This window comes from Schistocerca serialis, chromosome 2, assembly GCF_023864345.2.
Source record: "Schistocerca serialis cubense isolate TAMUIC-IGC-003099 chromosome 2, iqSchSeri2.2, whole genome shotgun sequence".
Lineage (NCBI taxonomy): Eukaryota > Metazoa > Arthropoda > Insecta > Orthoptera > Acrididae > Schistocerca > Schistocerca serialis.
In genome coordinates this window covers 791,015,395-791,033,627 of record NC_064639.1, presented here as the reverse complement: position 1 = coordinate 791,033,627, position 18,233 = coordinate 791,015,395, and the positions used below count along the sequence as shown (strand labels likewise).

Genomic DNA, 18,233 nt, shown 5'->3' with positions numbered 1-18,233 from the left:
AAATGTTCAAAAATGTCTCTGCCAAGTTCAATGCATTTAGCTGCATGTGTATGAACACATTTTGTTGCTCGTTTCAATTTCACATGGTTGTTCTTAATTTTGTTTACTGCATTCATAATGTGAGCAGGTAATTCCTCAAATGTATTGAATTTGTCCTCATTAACTACGTCTTTCATCCATCCCCATACACAAAAATCCATGGGTGTTAAATCAGGTGATCTGGGTGGCCACAGATGTGTAGCACCACAATCAATCCATTTCTAGGAAAAACGTTTATTTAAATGTGTAGCAACCGCATTGGTGAAATGTGGAGGCACATCACCATGTTGAAAATAGATTTGCAATTGTGTAGCAAGTGAAACATCTTCGAGCAAGTGTGCTTGAAGAAACTGTAAGTACTTCTCACCAGTTAGACGTCCTGGGAAAATGAATGGTCCAATGAAACGTGCGCTGATTATACCACACCACAAATTTATGCTACATCACTGCTGGAAATTGCGTTGCACTGTTGCATGTGGGTTTTTTTCAAGACCATTTGCACTCGTTATGTAAATTGTTATACCACCTCGAGTAAACTGTGCCTCATCAGCAAATAAAATGTATTTGCGTAACTGCTGACTATTATTTAACCAGGTGCACAACTCTAAGCGAAGGGCAGGACCTCCCGGATGTAAATGATGCACTTTTTGTTTATGGTAAGGATACATATTATTGTACTTCAGTGTACCCCATACCTTAGATTGTGAAATGCCTAATCGTTGAGAGATACGTCATGTATTGGTACCCGTACTACATTGAACAGCATCCATAATATCCTCATCATTGTTCTCATCATGAATCAAGTGCTCCTACTGATTATAAATGCTATGTAGAAAACCTGACTCCCGTACCATTCAAAATACTCCACTAATGGTTCGTGCATGCGGAACCCTCCGAGTTGGATAACGTATGCGATATTTGTTAACTGCGGCCATAGCATTACCACCACATTTGCCATAAATAAACACCATATCGACATATTCCCCTGTCGTAAATTTGAAAGGCATCCCTATTTCATAAATAATCTACAAACTACAACAGTTACTATATGGTTTCACTTAAATACACTGTTGTTGTCATATTCTTTCACTGAACAATACAGAAAACTAACTTGTTTCAAGGTTATGAAATGACTGAAACAACTCACTAACTGTTGTCAATAATGACGTAAATGTTTCTACATTTTTAATGGAAAGCAAACAAATTTACTTGTATAATAATCCTTGCTTCTCTGGATGTTCTGGAAAACCACTGCAGAAACACACTCTCTCTCTCTCTCTCTCTCTCTCTCTCTCTCTCTCTCTTTTTTTAAATTTTATTGTGGTGTGGCATTTTTCAGCCAGCACAATTCTTTTTAGTTTGGTAGAATCATGGCGCCAGTGCTGTTTTCCTTTTGCTATTTCTTCGCATTCACAAGTCCAGCGTGTGCCTGCACAAAAAGAGGCTGTCTGATGATCTATTGCCACAAGGCTTTAAGAATGAAATGGGAATGACATTCGACATTGCAAGGTGAGAAACAACTTATTTTTAATTTGATGGGGATTGAATTAAAAAGAACACACACATTCAGAAAAACACTCCAGTTCCCCAAACTCGCTTACATTAAAGAAAATGCAAGGTTTGAAGAATTCATTGTGGCAGTGAAGGAATTACAAGGATAGTGTCATAAATGTTTTGAGGACATTGGCAGTGTTAAATCTGTTTTGTAGCTATTTTTGAGATCTTTCGCTGTTTCCCTTAAATGTGCCCCGTGCATGTGTGAAACACTTTGTTGCGTGATTATGAAACTAAATGTCATGATTACGTGGCAGCTTGAGTGCAAAAATCTGTGAAATTGCCTTTGTCTGTCCGTATGCCAACAGTTTGTGCTGGATAAGAATTATGTCTTCATTGCACCAAAAATAATTAAATAATACTAAAAATTTGTTTTGTTTGTTGTCTGTATTGCTGAGAAATTTGAATTATAAAGCCAAGTCGTATTATCCAGTGTAACAAAACTGTCATTTACAAGGACCATTCAATAAGTAAAGCAACACTCTTTTTTTCTGTGCCAGTTTTGATTGAAAAATGCAGAATTTGTTGTGGAATATTCCTGTTTCAGTCCCTGTAGTTCTGTGAAGTTCCAATTGGTGGCATATGTAACAGTGATTTTATAGAAGTACAGAACTGTCATTGAGTTTCTTTTGGCAGAAAACTGGAGCATCACAGATATACATAGGTGATTGTAGAATGTGTATGGAGACCTGGCTGTGAACAGAAGCATGGTGAATCATTGGGCAAGGCATTTGTCATCATCGCAACAAGGTCACGTGAACTTGTCTGATCTCTGTGTGCTGGCTGGCCATGCACAGCTGTGACTCCTGCAATTTTGGAATATGTGGACACTATCATTTGGGTGACCGGTGGATCACAAACAAACACCTCGTTACTCAGCTGGATGTCTGTTGGTAGTGCTCACATACTCTTCCACCAGTTGGGCTACTCAAGTATGTGCACCTGCTGCGTTCTTTGCCGCCTAACGGAAGATCGTAAATAGTATTCTGGAACCACAAAGAGCAGTCGAAGGACCCTCTGTACAGAATTGCCTGTGCATTATGAGGCTGATTGTGACAATTTTTTGTTGAACATCATTGCAGGTGATGAAATGTGGGTTCATCACTTCAAACAGGAAACAAAATGGCAATCCATGGTGTGGTGTCACACCACAAAAAAAAATATCATGGTGAATCTTACACCTTCCGACTTCCATCCTTTTGTAGCCAAAAGAGTGGGGACTAATATGGTATATTGGAATCCTGAATAAAACCAATGTGTATTCAGAAAAAAAGTGTTGCATTACTTATTCGACACCCCTCACAAGGGCAAAGCAATTGTAGCTTCCCCTCGTTCCATAGAACAAGCGAGAAGACCATTTTGAAAAAGAGTAACAAGAAAGGACTGCAAGGATTCACTTTCTCATTTCTGGTCATGTTTCTCTGACATTTTCAATGATTAGACTGTGCGTTTTATAAAATCGCAGTTATATTTTTCCTATAAATACATACTTCCTCTTATAAACTTTTAAGAAGACAAAAGTTTTTATCACCTACCAAGTACCATCACATCTGCATACAGTATCTGCTGGAAGGGTGTACTTCAGTTCTTGCTCATGCCAGCAGGCAGTAGAAGTTGTTACCGTGGTCATATGAATAATGTTGTGTATAAGGTCCAGGGAAGTACTTTTTTATTATGGGACCAGAGGATAGGAAATGGTTGAGGGATTTATACTGTATTTCTTGCCATGAGAGCCATGTGTTTGCCCAATTGAAAACTAAAACTTACTTTCTACATAAATAATATTGTACAAAGAAATGTCTACAGTGATAGGAAATACTGAATACTAGGTACTCATTATTGTCTTTACATATATCTTGGCTTATAACAAGTAATGTTTTTACTATTCAGTGTTCTTTATTATATTTGACAAATTGGATGTATTTATCCAGAATGAGATTAACACTCTGGAGCGGAGTGTGCACTGATATGAAACTTCCTGGCAGATTAAAACTGTGTGCCAGACTGAGACTCGAACTCAGGACCATTGCCTTTCGCAGGTAAGCGCTCACCATCTGAGCTATCCAAGCACGACTCTTGCCCCGCCCTCACAGTATTATGAGACAAGGTACTGGCGGAAGTAAAGCTGTGAGGATGGGGCGTGTGTCGTGCTTGGATAGCTCAGATGGTAAGCACTTGACCGCGAAAGGCAAAGGTCCCGAGTTCGAGTCTTGGTCCTGCACACTGTTTTAATCTGCCTGGATGTATTTATGTTTCGGTCACTTCATGTCACTTAAAACGGTTCAGTTAAGATACTTTGAGCTGCATTGTTCTCACGGTCAGTCTTCATGTTGCGCTGTGCCAGAATTGCCACGTAAGAGTGTCCATCTCTCTAGCCCTGATAAAATATTCAGGTGTGACCCCAACCCAGTACAAGAGGAAATATAGGGAAAAAATGCAATAAATTGCTAATAATTCATGGAGAGGTGCAATAGGTCTAACCTCTCAGAAGATAAGATTCTTTGAAACACTGTGTGAGCATTTCTGGAAATGATCAGCACTCGTGTATCTGATCGCATTGTTAAAACAGCTTTCCAACACTGTAATATTATAATGATCCCATGGACCTTCTTGAGTTAAGCTCATAAATAATTATAGAGATCAACAACACACCACAAATGAGTATATTGTACATATTACCATGAATGAAAATTATACTTGACAGTCATACTCTACTATGCAATAATGACCCCTCTTAACTAGTTTCTCAGGTAATAACAACATTGCACTTGGCATTAAACTATTTCTGTTAATTAATCCCAGGTCTTAATTACAGCACTTACACATTCCAAAATGTATAAAAGTTCTGTAATTAACTATTTTTATAAAACAGACGACATCTCAGGCCAAAGATGTATTGATACTGTGGAAATATGCACATTGGTTTATAAGTCTCAACAAAAATATTTTTTAACTGTAACTCCGATGTTACCTTTCAAGAAAAATGAGTTTTGTGATGACTTCATGCTATCAAAGTTGCTAAATTTCAGGCAAAATCTTTTACTAGCCGTAACTTCATAACTGAACATTTGCGGACCTATGTTTCTTTCGTTTTACTTGTAGAATAACATATTAAAATATTTGCAGATATCCGTGAATAACCCTGTATATGTTCTAGAAAAACCTGTACTGTAATCAGCTGTACAAGTCTTCACACAGTCAGCTACGGTCTTGTGGAAAGAAGCAGTTAGCCACTATTGAGGAGCTGAAGAATACGTGAGTTTGAGTCGTAGATGATTGTTGTGTTACTGCACGTAGGTCGAGACACGTTTACATGTGTCGCAATTGATACTTTGTTAGAAGAATTTGGTACTGATTATCAAAGACAGTTGAAGGTTTTTCATGAATTTTGTTCAAAACGTTTCAGAAGCTCATATTGATTGGATTTAGATTTTTAAATGCAAGTTAGATAATGCAAAACAATATTACAGCACAGTTAGCAGAACAATTTGGCTTGTTTTATTTGGAAGGAGTTCTTTGTAATTTTATTTTGTACTTTAACTGTGGTCAAGCGATCTTCGAGTGACAGGCTTAGTGTAGCATTGTCGGCATGCTGTGTTAGTTCGAAGATTAGTATTTGTGCATTGTAGGTACAACCATAGAGATTTTAATGTCCATAATTCTGTCTGATGGGGACCGGTTTTGTTGCCTGTGACAGTCCATTGTACATGCCAAAAGACTGGGGTATTGCGTATAGTTTGGAAATTTAGGGATAAGCACATGCAAAGGTAGTTGAGCATTAGCTATTTGTGTAGATTTGTGGAGGATAGTGTTACTGCGAGGTTGTAACTTGCGGCACACTGTTGAGTATTTAGTAACTGAGTGTCATTCAAGTTTTTCTTGGTTACAGGATCAAGCACAAGAAAAAACGGACTGAAAGTGAACTGTGATTACCAGTGTATTTAGCCCATTCTCACTGTTAGTACGACAATTATAGAGATTCCTTGCCCTAGATGAACCATTTGGAGATGGAAAATCCAACTGATACCATTATTCTAGTAATAAGTTATGAGTCACATTCAGTAAGATTTGTAGTGGGTATGTGTATCTGAAGTGGTTGAGTTTTTTAATCAGCTGGAAAGTGGTAGCCACGTCACGAGGTTTTATTGTGTGTGTGTGTGTGTGTGTGTGTGTGTGTGTGTGTGTGTGTGTTGTTCATTATGGGGATTAGATTTGTGGTCACTCGCTCACATCAATATTTGACCATGTAAAGATCTGAATCATTTTAAAGAGCTAAAATAAACTGGTTTGTTAAAATTAAAACAAAGTCCCTGTATTCTCATTTTATCCATTATTCCACATAAAGTGAAGGAGAATAATCCAATTTTGAACTTCAAAAAGTGGAAAAAGTGTTGAAAGTTTAGAGATATGACTTACAACAAGTAGAGCAAGCATGTTGAAGTCAGTGATATAATATAAATAAATGTTGAGTCTTTAAAAAGAAAGCAAGAAGTATTTTTATAGGTGAGGGTAGTTCTGTCATGTCAACAATTCTGTTGTGAGAATGATTGTTAAGTTTGCTGTTGGTATGATGAACAGCTTTGGCAATGCCCAGGTGTCACTCAATAAATAACTACTTCAGCAATAGTGAAACATTTCTAACCAATCAACTTATCCAATGTTACTGGTTCATGCATGGGCATACTGGCTGTATCTAGATAAGCTTCCAACTGCAATATAAAACTACTGGTTTATGCTGAAATGTGTACCGTTGTCCTTCGAAGAGCAGTTTGACTTGATCACTCTATGTTGTAATTACGACAACAGATGGCACTCCTGTAGAAACTACTGATAACTCAATGCCCAAACTATAATCAACTGCTATCCGACACAGCATATTAATGATTTTGTAATGAACAAATATAGAAGGTTGGTTGGTGATTAAGGGGCTAAGCAGTGAGGTCGTTCGTCCCTTGCTCAAGGGGGAATTTGTCTGGAGTTAGTGACGTCAACAGAAATTTAAAGGAATCGTAAAAGTATGCAGGACTGGTAAAATTGAGGCATTGAAAGCATTACTGATGCCAGAGCTGATGTACATCGATCAGAACAGACAAAGCACCTCTCAGGGCTCATCTGTGGTGAGAAAAACCAGATCTGCATCGGACCCCCTTCCCCCACCCACCAACCCTACTATGGGCAAAGACAGTCACAGAGTAAAGAATTCCTTTTAGCTGGGAGAAGGTTAAAAACGTAATGGGTACTAGTTTGAACTGACAATAATGAGACGAAGTGAGCTAATGTAACTTCTACTGTTTGAAAGACAACTGAATCACATTTTGCATACTGTCATTATGTTATTTGCTATAATCTGTATACTTTTCCATTTCTTTTGTCAAATAATTTAAACAGTACCTCATTGCATATTTTTAGTATTACAACACATACTTTACTTGCCACTTTCAAAATGTCTTACATTATTCTTAGTAATTACGTACACAAATCTGTACACCACTTTTTTAATATCAGTCTTAGAATTCTCACAATTTTTTAAATTTATGCTTATGATACACAGCAATTTTTATTTCGCAAAAATGTACATAAATTGACAGTAATTCACTTTGAAAAACTTTGTACCACAGGAAGTTGTTACAGTATGTACAAAATATGCAGTGAATTTCACCTTTTTGTCTGCAATGCTTCAGCAGAAAGTGTTCATTGAACAATGAAAAATGAAAGTTGCAAGCAATGCAGAAAAAAATTATTAACATTTATGCCAGAACCAAGCACCTTAGTGCTGGCCATATCTGTACATTTGGTCTTTGTGGTCTTCATGCAGCTCTTTTCTTCTAATCTGATCTTCTGGTTTGCCTTTTTGCCAATATCTTCCACTGACATTTCAGAACAACCAATATGCACATCATCAATCCTCTTCAGCAGGTTTCCTGTACAGCAACCTGCATCAAAGCCTCATCTCATAAGGATCCTGATTCTTCCAGTTATCATCATTGAACACCAGGCAAGCATCATACGAGGAAGTTTTAACAACAGAGCATCAGAAAAATGTTGTCTTTATGCATCTTAATTTGATTTCATTTGATAATCCGGTGTAATCATCAGACTACCAACCTTACAAGCAGTTTGCAGAGCACATTGATGATCCTAAGTGTTTATTAGCTGTCAATGGATGTTGGGTTTTTGTCTGGCTTAATGATTGAGTAGATGGTACTATCTCTCCACAGCGAAAGAGAAACACCTTCAAGTCAAATATAGTCAAAGACATTGAGTAGATGGAGTCTCAGTAACACTCCTATCTTGTACCATCTGATTACGAATTTAACCAGGTCATGGGGCTATATTGTGACAAGACAAGAGCCTGAAGCAGTCCTCAGTCAGTGAAATGTTCATTATATAATTCAGGGTGGGGTGAAAGATAGAGAGACGTCTTCAACTTACGCATTTGAATGGTAGCTGGATAAGAATAGGATTCTGACACTATTGCAAAGTGGGCTGCATCAGTACGAATGCCACACTGAAGGAAGAGACTCAGAACAGCTATGATATTTGGTGGCCGAAAGGATTATGGAGCTTGGCCCACACTTGGGATGAAGAAACATAGGCTCCTTAGGAAGAGACACCATGCTCCCAGCATTCCTTCTTACTGCATTTAATTAGACAGTGAGAATTAGTGCAAAGCCTCACTTCCGGCACTTACACATTAAGCAAAGGGGTGTGCAGGGATGCCAACTGCATTTCGCTCCAACACACCATTGGTGCGAAATTACCAATGTTCCGGAATTATTTGAACAGACCTCCTATATGGAAACCAAGGAGTCTCAATGATAGTCTCAACAGCGTTTTCAAAGCAATCTGCAAGTTTAAACAATCTAAAAGGGTACACGAGTTGTGGCAGGTCTTGAGCATGACAAATATCCACAGCAGATTTTGCATACAGTAATATGGTTTTGGCCACATCATTCAAATAGTTGCTAAAAATTTAAGCCTGCAGAGTAAGACTAAAGTAAATGCTTTTGAACAGATTATAAGTCACTATTGCAGAAGGCACACCACTGGCATGGTCTCATCTTCAGCCATCTGTCACTCTCTTCAGCCATCTGTCACTCTCACGATGAACACATTTGTAACTGTTACAGCAGCTGTGTTAAACAATTTGTCAACTAACAAAACCAACTTCTGGTAATTTTCAGTCGAAAGTGATCATTCTGGCAAATGAACTGATGCGGACACAAGTATGAGGTATATGTAGCCATGCCTCCAAGAAAAACTTTTGTACATTCTCAAAAGTGAGACATTTTTGAATCACTTATCACTCACTTTTGGTCTTCGTGAGAGACTGGACGAAGCAATGGTATGTCAGCGGGACAGTTAAACTGTATTGTGCAGTTCACAACAGACGTCAAGTATGTATAATGTGCTAGCAGACAGAAACTACTGTACCAATGTTATCACAAAGTAACTTGATATTGAAGCTTTCACTCTTGCATAGTGTTGAGACAATGAACTGAATGTGTTCCTTAAGGAAACATGAGGCTCACTGCACAGGCATCTCCTGATGCCACATTTCAATATTACGTTTTACTGGAGTGTTTCAGTTGTGCAAGCATCCCCTTTTGTGACAGCAGTTTCTCACTGGTGTGTTATCTCATTGCTCCACACTTAGTTACATCAAGACGTAAGTCACTAAGCTGGCAGTCTGCACCCAGAATACAAAAAATACTGCAACAACTTTGTACATAAGTGTGGTGCATGCCAACACAACAAGATGAACAGTCTGTTGCAATCCCATTTGGTACTTTCACTTCTCTGCATCAAAAAGTGATTTAAGCATGTCCATATTGACATAAGGAGCTCAATACTATCATGAAGACGGCTGATACTGAAGGTAAAATCTTCTAGAAGAGTAGGCCCCACTCATCATATTCCCCCACAAACTTCAGAATTCAATGTTTTGCCAAAATATACAATACTGAAGTTTGAGCAGGAAAATGATTTGGCCTAATCTCCCAAAAGATTTTACCCTCAATGACAATGACCACAAAAGATTTCAGATTGAGATATACGAGTATATACTGCATCAGAGGTTTGCACGTTGGGCCAAAGTGTTCCCCAAATAAGATGTAACAGCTGTCACTGTTAAAAAAAATTTCTTTCACATGTGGCTGGATCATTCCAGCATTTCAATTTGCATTAAAATCAACCAGAGCAAGGAACTAAAATTATATCTACTTAAAGCATTTGCAATTCTACTTAGTATAAATCATACACAGACACCTTGTTACCACTGAGCAGCATAAAGATTATTATAGTAGAGCGGTTGTTTCATAGATCAAATGGTTCAAATGGCTCTGAGCACTATGGGACTTAACAGCTGTGGTCATCAGTCCCCTAGAACTTAGAACTACTTAAACCTAACTAACCTAAGGACATCACACACATCCATGCCCGAGGCAGGATTCGAACCTGCGACCGTAGCAGTCGCACGGTTCCGGACTGCGCGCCTAGAACCGCGAGACCACCGCGGCCGGCGTTTCATAGATCATTCACCTAATAATTTGATAGTAAGTTGCAATTTAACAGCCACTATGCAGCATTCCAAAAAATTCACACTAACAAAATCAGTGTGTCAATGAAGGCTGCAGCCCATTGTTCATACATAAAATTAATGTTAGTTACAAACTAATTACTAAATTACTTACTTAGATATAAAAATAATAAGGATTACTTACCATACTCCAAGCTGAACATCCTCTGTTGTCTTAACATAAAAATTTCTGGTTCCATCAAGACCATACTTCTTTGGCACATTGAAGTCAGGATTCCTTGGCCACCTCACTGAAAATAAAAATAAGCCTACAGCATTTTCATAACATGTATTAACAAATTTTTTGTGGAGGATAAATATGGTAAGGGAAGAAACCAACTGCTTACCACACAAAGGAAGAGTTGAACACCAGACAGACACACACACTTAGAAAATGATTATTACTGTAGCTGCACAACCTCCCCCTCCCCCCCCCCCTCCCCCCCCCTCTCTCTCTCTCTGTCTCTCTCTCTCTCTCTAACCAATTAACTAACGAAATAAGTAACTCAATCACACACTTACACCTACACTGTGGCCTGACCGGACAACTTTACATGTGCACTGAAGTATTCTGCAGCATATAAGGTTTCTTACCATTCCCTACCAAATGGAAGAAACTATCTGTTACTACTATTTTTGCTTTTTCTTTTTTATTGTCACTGATTAGAATCCTCTGACCAATAACACAATTTAATGTTCCAGTGACACCGAGATGAAACACCAACTCAGTTGAAGGTGGTTTCGTCTCACTGAGATGGAACACCACCTCACCCACCTCAATATGTGAAGTAATGAGCTGTTGTCTGTTGAATGAATAGTTCATCTAAAGAGAATCATAAAATATCTAAATTAGGGGGACCAGAGACAGATTTGAGCCCTATGCATCTCTGATTTACAACCACTGCCATAACGATATGTTACATCCATTGGTCTCTGCAGCTTTCACTTTTCCCTAGCATTAGAAGTTTAACAATTACAAAGATGTTACTCAAATATTTAAAATTTTCTGTTATATACACAAACAAGCAAAATATGAAATATGCCTTCTATGTCTTTAAAAAAAAACGGACATTTCCAAAACAATTTACTCACTTAATGTGAAGGACATATTCGACTTTAATCTATGGGACCTCCGCAACATATCCAAATAATGCTCCCGAAATAGTGGGCACACCTTGTTTCATTGAGTAACTTTATTCCCAGAGTGTCTTCAGTGAATTGTGATATAGTTACTACTATCTTCTACACAACTGATTGTTGGAACATTAACACCGCGCGACTGCAACGTGTACCTATGAAGTATGAATCCATACAGTAGATGGAATTGTAGGTAAACTCTCTCCGCAACTTACTGTCACAACCTATATAAAACATTTCCTCTCAACAGAAAATACTAGACATCCCTTGAATTTAAAGGAGTAACAATGTTTAACGAATAGAAAACCACCCACTTCTTCCTGCACATAATTGGTACACACATTTAATTAACATCCCCACACTTTGACCACAAATAGAATAGGAGAAATTTGATACTGAGATATGATGATAAATAGCCTCGTCCATTCTCTCAGAATTAATTTAAATTTTTCATGTATTTGTACTACGGCAGAAAATTAAAAAAATCCTCTTGTATACAAAGAGACATGATTTTTCATATAAATAGTCACACAGTGCGGAAAAACGAAACTGGCATTCTACAGGTTCGATTGTGAAATGTTACATACCTTAATCACAATGGTAGGTTAGAAAATTTAAAAAGGGAAATGAATAGATTGAAATTAGGTAGAGTGGGAGATAGTGAAGCTCAGTGGCAGGAGGAACAGGATTTCCAGTCAGATGCGCACAGCAATATAAATAAAAAAATCAAATAGTCATAATTAATCAGTCTAATAATGTATAAGAAAATAGGAATGGAGGTAAGCTACTACAAACAGCATAGTGAATGCATTATCATAGTCAAGATGCACACAAAGCCTACATGCACAACAGTAGTAGAAGTTTGTATGCCAACTAAACCACAGAAATTATGGAGGTACTTCAGGGAGAGGAAAATTTGTGGTGGGTGACTGAAATTCGCTAGTACGAAGAGGAAGAGAAGGAAAAATATAGTAGGAGAATATGAACTGGGGGACTGGAATAAAAGCGGAAGCTGTCTGCTACAATTCTGTGCAAAACATAATTTAATCATCACTAGCACTTGGCATAGGAATCATGAAAGAAGGCTAGGTACCTGGAGTTACCTGAAAGATCACATTTTATTTGTTTTGAACACTAGATTAAAATTGAATAATTGCAAAAAGGTAGGACATTAAGGAGGTAGAATCTGATTAACTTGAAAGAACCAGATAGGAATATCAACAATTTAAGAAAAGACAGATTGCTACTTACCATAAAGAAGACACATTAAGTTACAGGCAGTCATGGAAGTGTGTCAATGGTGCACGTGTGCTACTTAATGTGTCTTCTTTATGGTAAGTAGCATTCTGTCTTTTCCTACATTATTGGAAGACTAGAGGTTGTTGAGAGTTTCAGAGGGAGCAGGAATACAGTACAAGTCAAATAGGTAGCTTTGAGAGAGAAAATAGTGATGAGAGCAGAGGGTCAAATACGTGAAAAGTTAAGGTTTAACAGAAATCCTTGAATGTCACAGGAGCTACTGAATTTAACTGATAAAGGAGAATTTTTAAAAATGCAACAAATGAAACAGGCAAAAGGGAATACAAACATGTAAAAACTGACAGGAAGTGCAGACTGTGGAGAGGACAAGTGCACAGATTTAGAAGCATATTTCACTACTGCAGGAAAATTAAAGAGGCCTTTGGAGAAAAGAGAAGGAGGCTTATGAATATCAAGAGCTCAGACAGAAAGCAGTGAGGGGAAACCAGGAAGGTGTAAGGAATATATAGAGAGACTATAAAAGGAAAATGAACTTCCTTGAAATATTACAGAAAGGCAAGAGGACATAGATGAAGATGAGATGGGAGATACAATACTGTGAAAAGAATTTGTTGGAGCACTGAAAGACTGAAGATGAAACAAAGCCCCTGCAGCAGACAACATTCCCTTAAACTACTGATATCCTTGGGAGAGCCAGCCATGAACAAACTATTCCATCCGGTGTGCAAGATGTATGAGACAGGGGAAATACTGTCAGAATTCATGAAGAATTTAAAAAAAAGGTGTTGACAGATGTGAATATTACCAAACTACCAATTTAATAAGTCATGGTTGTAAAATACTGACAAATTATTTGTAAAAGAACGGTGAAACTGGTAGAAGCCTACCTCTGAGTAGATCAATTTGGGCTCCAGAAAAATGTAGGAGTACATGAGGCAATACTGACCCTACGACTTATCTTAGAAGATAGGTTAAGAAAAGGTAAACTTACGTTTACAGCATTTGTAGACTTACATAAGGCTTTCAACAGTGTTGACTGGAATATTCTCTTTGAAATTCTTAAAATAGCAGGAATAAATTACAGAGAGCAAAATATTATTTACAACAAACCAGACAGTATCTATAAGAGTTGAAGGGCATGAAAGGGAAGCAATGGTTGAGAAGGGAGTGCGACAGGTTTGTAGCCTATCCCCGATGTTATTCAATCTGGAGAGTAAGCAGTAAAGAAAACCAAAGAAAAATTTGGAAAAATTTAAGTTCGGGGAGAAGGAATAAAAACTGATGTTTGCTGATGATGTAATTCTATCATCACTATAAAGGACACGTAAGAGCAGTTGACCGGAATGGACAATATCATGAAAGGAGGCTAAAAAACTAATAAGTACAGAAGTAAAACACGAGTAGTGGAATGAAGTCAAATTAAATCAAGTGATGCTGAAGCAATCAGATTCAGAAATGCGACACTAGAAGTAGTAAATGAGTTTTGCCACTTGGGCATTAAAATAATGGACAATGGCTGAAATACTGAAGATATAAAATTTAAAACAGTAATAGAAGTGTTTCTGAAGATGAAAAATTTGTTAATATCAGATATAAATTTAAGTGTTAAAAAGCCCTTTCTGAAGCTATCTGTCTGATGTGTAGCCTGGTATGGAACTGAAACAGTGGCAATAAGCTGTTTATACAAAACGAGAGTATTAGCTTTTGAAATATGGTGCTACAGAGGAATTCTGAAGGTTAAATGGGTACTCTGTGGAACTAATGAGAAGGTGCTGAGCAGAATTGGTGAAGAAGAAATTTGTGGCACAATTTGACTAAAAAAGTATGGGATCAGTTTGTACGAAAAAGAGTGAGACACCAAAGAATCATCATGTTCGGGGACCGCAAAGGAATACCAAGAGATTAATACAGTAAGCAAGTTTAATTGGATGTAGGTTGCAGTAGTTATTATGAGATGAGGAGGGTTGCACAGGATAGATTAGGAAGGAAGCTGAATGCAACGTCTTCAGACTGAAAACCATAATGCCAAGGTAACATATCTTCAGTGGTAAATAATATGAGGGGGAAAAAAAAAAAAAAAAAAAAAATCACAAATTTTGAATACAGCAGTTAATATTTGATTACTGTACTCTTTTGAATGACAGTTTCTGCAGCGTCAATGAGAACTATGAGCTAATAAGTAATATACATAGGTAAACAGGTTAGCACACACAGAAGATAATAAGCAAAACATGCAAAAGACTACAAGCAGATCATCAACAAACATACCTAAAAGTCACAAGATACCTTTTACAGACTTAACTCAGATGTATCTCCAATTCTTTTATGTGACTGTTTGACTGCCTCTATTCCTCCTATTTCTTTAAAGATGCATGGGCTATCTACAATAATATTATGAAAAATGTCAGACTGCTTCTCACCAAAAGGTGGTGATGTTGAGTCACCAACAGACTATGAAAAGACTGCTAAACATTTAAGCTTTCAGATGAAACAGACCTCCTTCAGAAATAGAGAACACCCCCCACCCCCCACCCCCCCAACACACACACACACACACACACACACACACACACACACACACACACCCACCATTGTGGCCCGACTGATTTAAGATGAACATATTTAAAATAAATCCGTAACTTTTTCTAACAACTACAATTGTTCATTTTGTGGTAAGAGAGAAAATTCTGCTGCCATCTGCAGTGCACCCCAGTGCTGCCAATTTCACCTAGTACATAATGTTTACAACCCATACCAAAAAATGAAATGTCAACTTCCATAGGGAATATGGTATAAAAACTGCTTCATCCTTACCTCTAACCATATCACAATTTATCACAAGCTAGGTCACAACAGCAGGCTTTATTTATGGAAAACATTTATATGGGAATGTATGAAGATGATACTATTAAAATATGTTTAGTTTTTAAAATCACCATTTGGCATCAATTTCTTACAACCATTAGGCAGTATGTTGTTATATGGTTTATTCTTGTTTAAACAATGAACTGGAGTGGCTGCTCCTACCTGTTAATGTATACCTTGACTGGTTCCACACCCCTTACAGCCCCCCTCCATGTCGGGATGCTAACAATATAATGCAACAGTGAGGACTTTAAGTCTACTGGGAAACATGTAAAAGCAATGATAATGGTATGAGGAATGGGGGAAGAAAGCTGGAAATCAAAGTTGCACTGCAGACTACTCTGGCATCAAATTTTGAGATATTTTTTACGTATAGATATACAGGGTGAGTCACATAAGACTTAACACCATTTTTATTCCATGTGCAATTCCAGATATTGAAATGAGGCTTTTAGCAAATGATAGTACAATGAGGGGCACACACTTCTATTATGTGACAACGAGTCTTAACTCTTGTATCGATCGAGATATTGAAGAAGTATGAAAGATTCATACGTATTTGTAATGGTCTCTGAAAGCACTTGAAAAGAAGAGTACAGTGATGTAATACTTGTAATTATGAGGATGAAACTTTTTGCAACAGAATCCCAGAAATGTTCAAAAATTGAAAGGAAATTTGACTGAAATTGACTCTTGTGTTGTAATTACACTCACGTCAAGTTACACTGTTGTATATGGAGCCATTTGACTGTATTTTCCTCCACTGCTTCAACTTTCCTTGCATGCAGTCATGTAAAACAATGAGCGGGGGTTAGACACACTACTTTTATATAACAAATGTCAAAGAAATGCTGCTGAAGTGATATAGCATTGTAGGGATGTCTTTCCTTATTGTCACTGTCCATTGCACCAGTAGGTTCTGTCAAATCTTTTGATCTCGTTTTTCAAAACATGATGGAGTCATGAGGTTGTGTTCTGATAGCAATTCCCAATTATACTCATGAGATATAGCAATTACATTGTTTTGCTTTGTAAACAGCTACTTGAATTTTGTGATATTTTGATGTTTCATGTAAAATTCACAGCAAACTCTCTTCTTTCAAGAAGTGCCTTCTTATTATTTCCATTTGTACTTTTGCTGCAAGGATAAGAATACACTATAAAAATTTTAAACATTTTTCTGACATTTGTAAATGCTTTTAAACTAGCGATACTCATTTACAGCAGAGTGTCTTTTTATTAATACATTACAAATTGTGACTTCCCTTGTCTGTCTTTTGCCAGCCTCAGATAGTTTCTTCCGCATGCAAAATATGAAAATTCATAACCATGGCTAGTGAAAGGAAGACAAGACTGGCAACTTCCACTTATACAAATAACTTCACTGGAACTGATCGATAAATGCTGCCTTCTGAAATCCCATCTCTACATTATGTACTATTCTATGATACGGGCTTCTTTTCAGAGAACAGAGTGGAGGGAATGTCAGAAATTAACCAGCAGCCACTCTTACAAAGGATATTGATCCAAAAGTGCTAAAAAAGTGGGGACTACCGAAGAGTTGTTTTGTGCTGCCAATATTAAATTCCAGGGTTACAGTCCTCACGGACTGAAAACTGGGAAAAGACCAAAAACATATCACTTGGCAGAGGAAAGTTGGAAGTGACGGAGGCTTTCATAGCAACATTGGACAAACTCTTTGACGTCCTCAATTTCGAGTGTGAGATTAAGCTATGTTCAGAATATGAGGGTCCATGTCCAGATGGTGCTGGCTGTAACCAAGAGGTATACATCTGCTTCTGTTCTATGGATATGAAGATCCCTGTCCAAGAAGTAGTATTTATTGAAGGTCAAAGAGAGAAGGTTAGATCTGCTGGATAGCATGGAATTTATTATCAGATCTACCTGAGCACAAGAGACAAATTAAAAAGCAGCTATCTGAACACAGAAGGCAAATTAAAAAGCAGAAGAGGCAAGAAGAGGAATTAAGATAAAATTCTGAATACAAGCAGATAATACAAGGAAGAGTTAATATTACAACCAAATTAAATTCTTTTCTCAGGAGAAGATGAGGAGACAACTGATGTTAAGGGTGAGGATTCTGAAGATCTTTTGCAGATACTAAGTGGCATTTCTGATGTACCTTCTCCTTCAAGTACAAGCTATTATATTATACTACATTATATTGTATTATATTATATTACAATTGTGGAGTGCTACGTTGCAAAGTATTGGTTATGGTGTCTGTCTAGGTGCTACAGCTGCAATCACAACAGCTTCATCTTTGGTTGCTGGACTAATTACTGAAGGAGACTTGTTATTGATCACAATAAATTGAAAAAGGGCTGAGGAAAATGTCGTGAAATTGCTCCAGGAAGAATTTCATGCTCGATGCAGGACAGGCAAGACTGAATGTATCTTCTTTCATGTATGCCGAGATCCCACTAAAGTTCTGTTACAAAAAGATAACTCATGTCATCATCAGTTTCCAAGTATTGTGAAAGATGAGCATTACACTATTTGCAGTGAACCAGGGAATTATAACACTGGCAGGAAAGAAGGAATAGTGTACTGGGTTGAGACAAAGCTGACTCGTAAACTCATCTGGTTGGTTTGGGCTCTTCATACTAATGTGCTACCTTTGCACACATTTAATAAACAGTTGGATGGGAAAACGTAGTGCAACAAGTGGAGTGATAAGACTGGCGACATCCTTGACAGTGCAGCAAAACTTGAAAACAATGCTTCATTTGTCAGGATATCCTTTCTAGAGCCTTTCGTTCAGTGAGTGACATTGTTG

The 18,233-nt window shown here is 37.6% G+C and overlaps 1 protein-coding gene across 5 annotated transcripts in view; it reads right to left on the bottom strand.

The window, feature by feature from the left end:
* Positions 1-18,233, bottom strand: part of LOC126458029 (lysophosphatidylserine lipase ABHD12) — a 98,022-nt gene that overhangs the window by 38,575 nt on the left and 41,214 nt on the right. For all 5 annotated transcript variants that reach the window (XM_050094816.1, XM_050094814.1, XM_050094817.1 and 2 more), the window contains one exon: positions 10,317-10,422. In XM_050094816.1, coding sequence (XP_049950773.1) covers positions 10,317-10,422 — 106 coding nt within the window. The remainder of the gene's footprint in view (positions 1-10,316; positions 10,423-18,233) is intronic.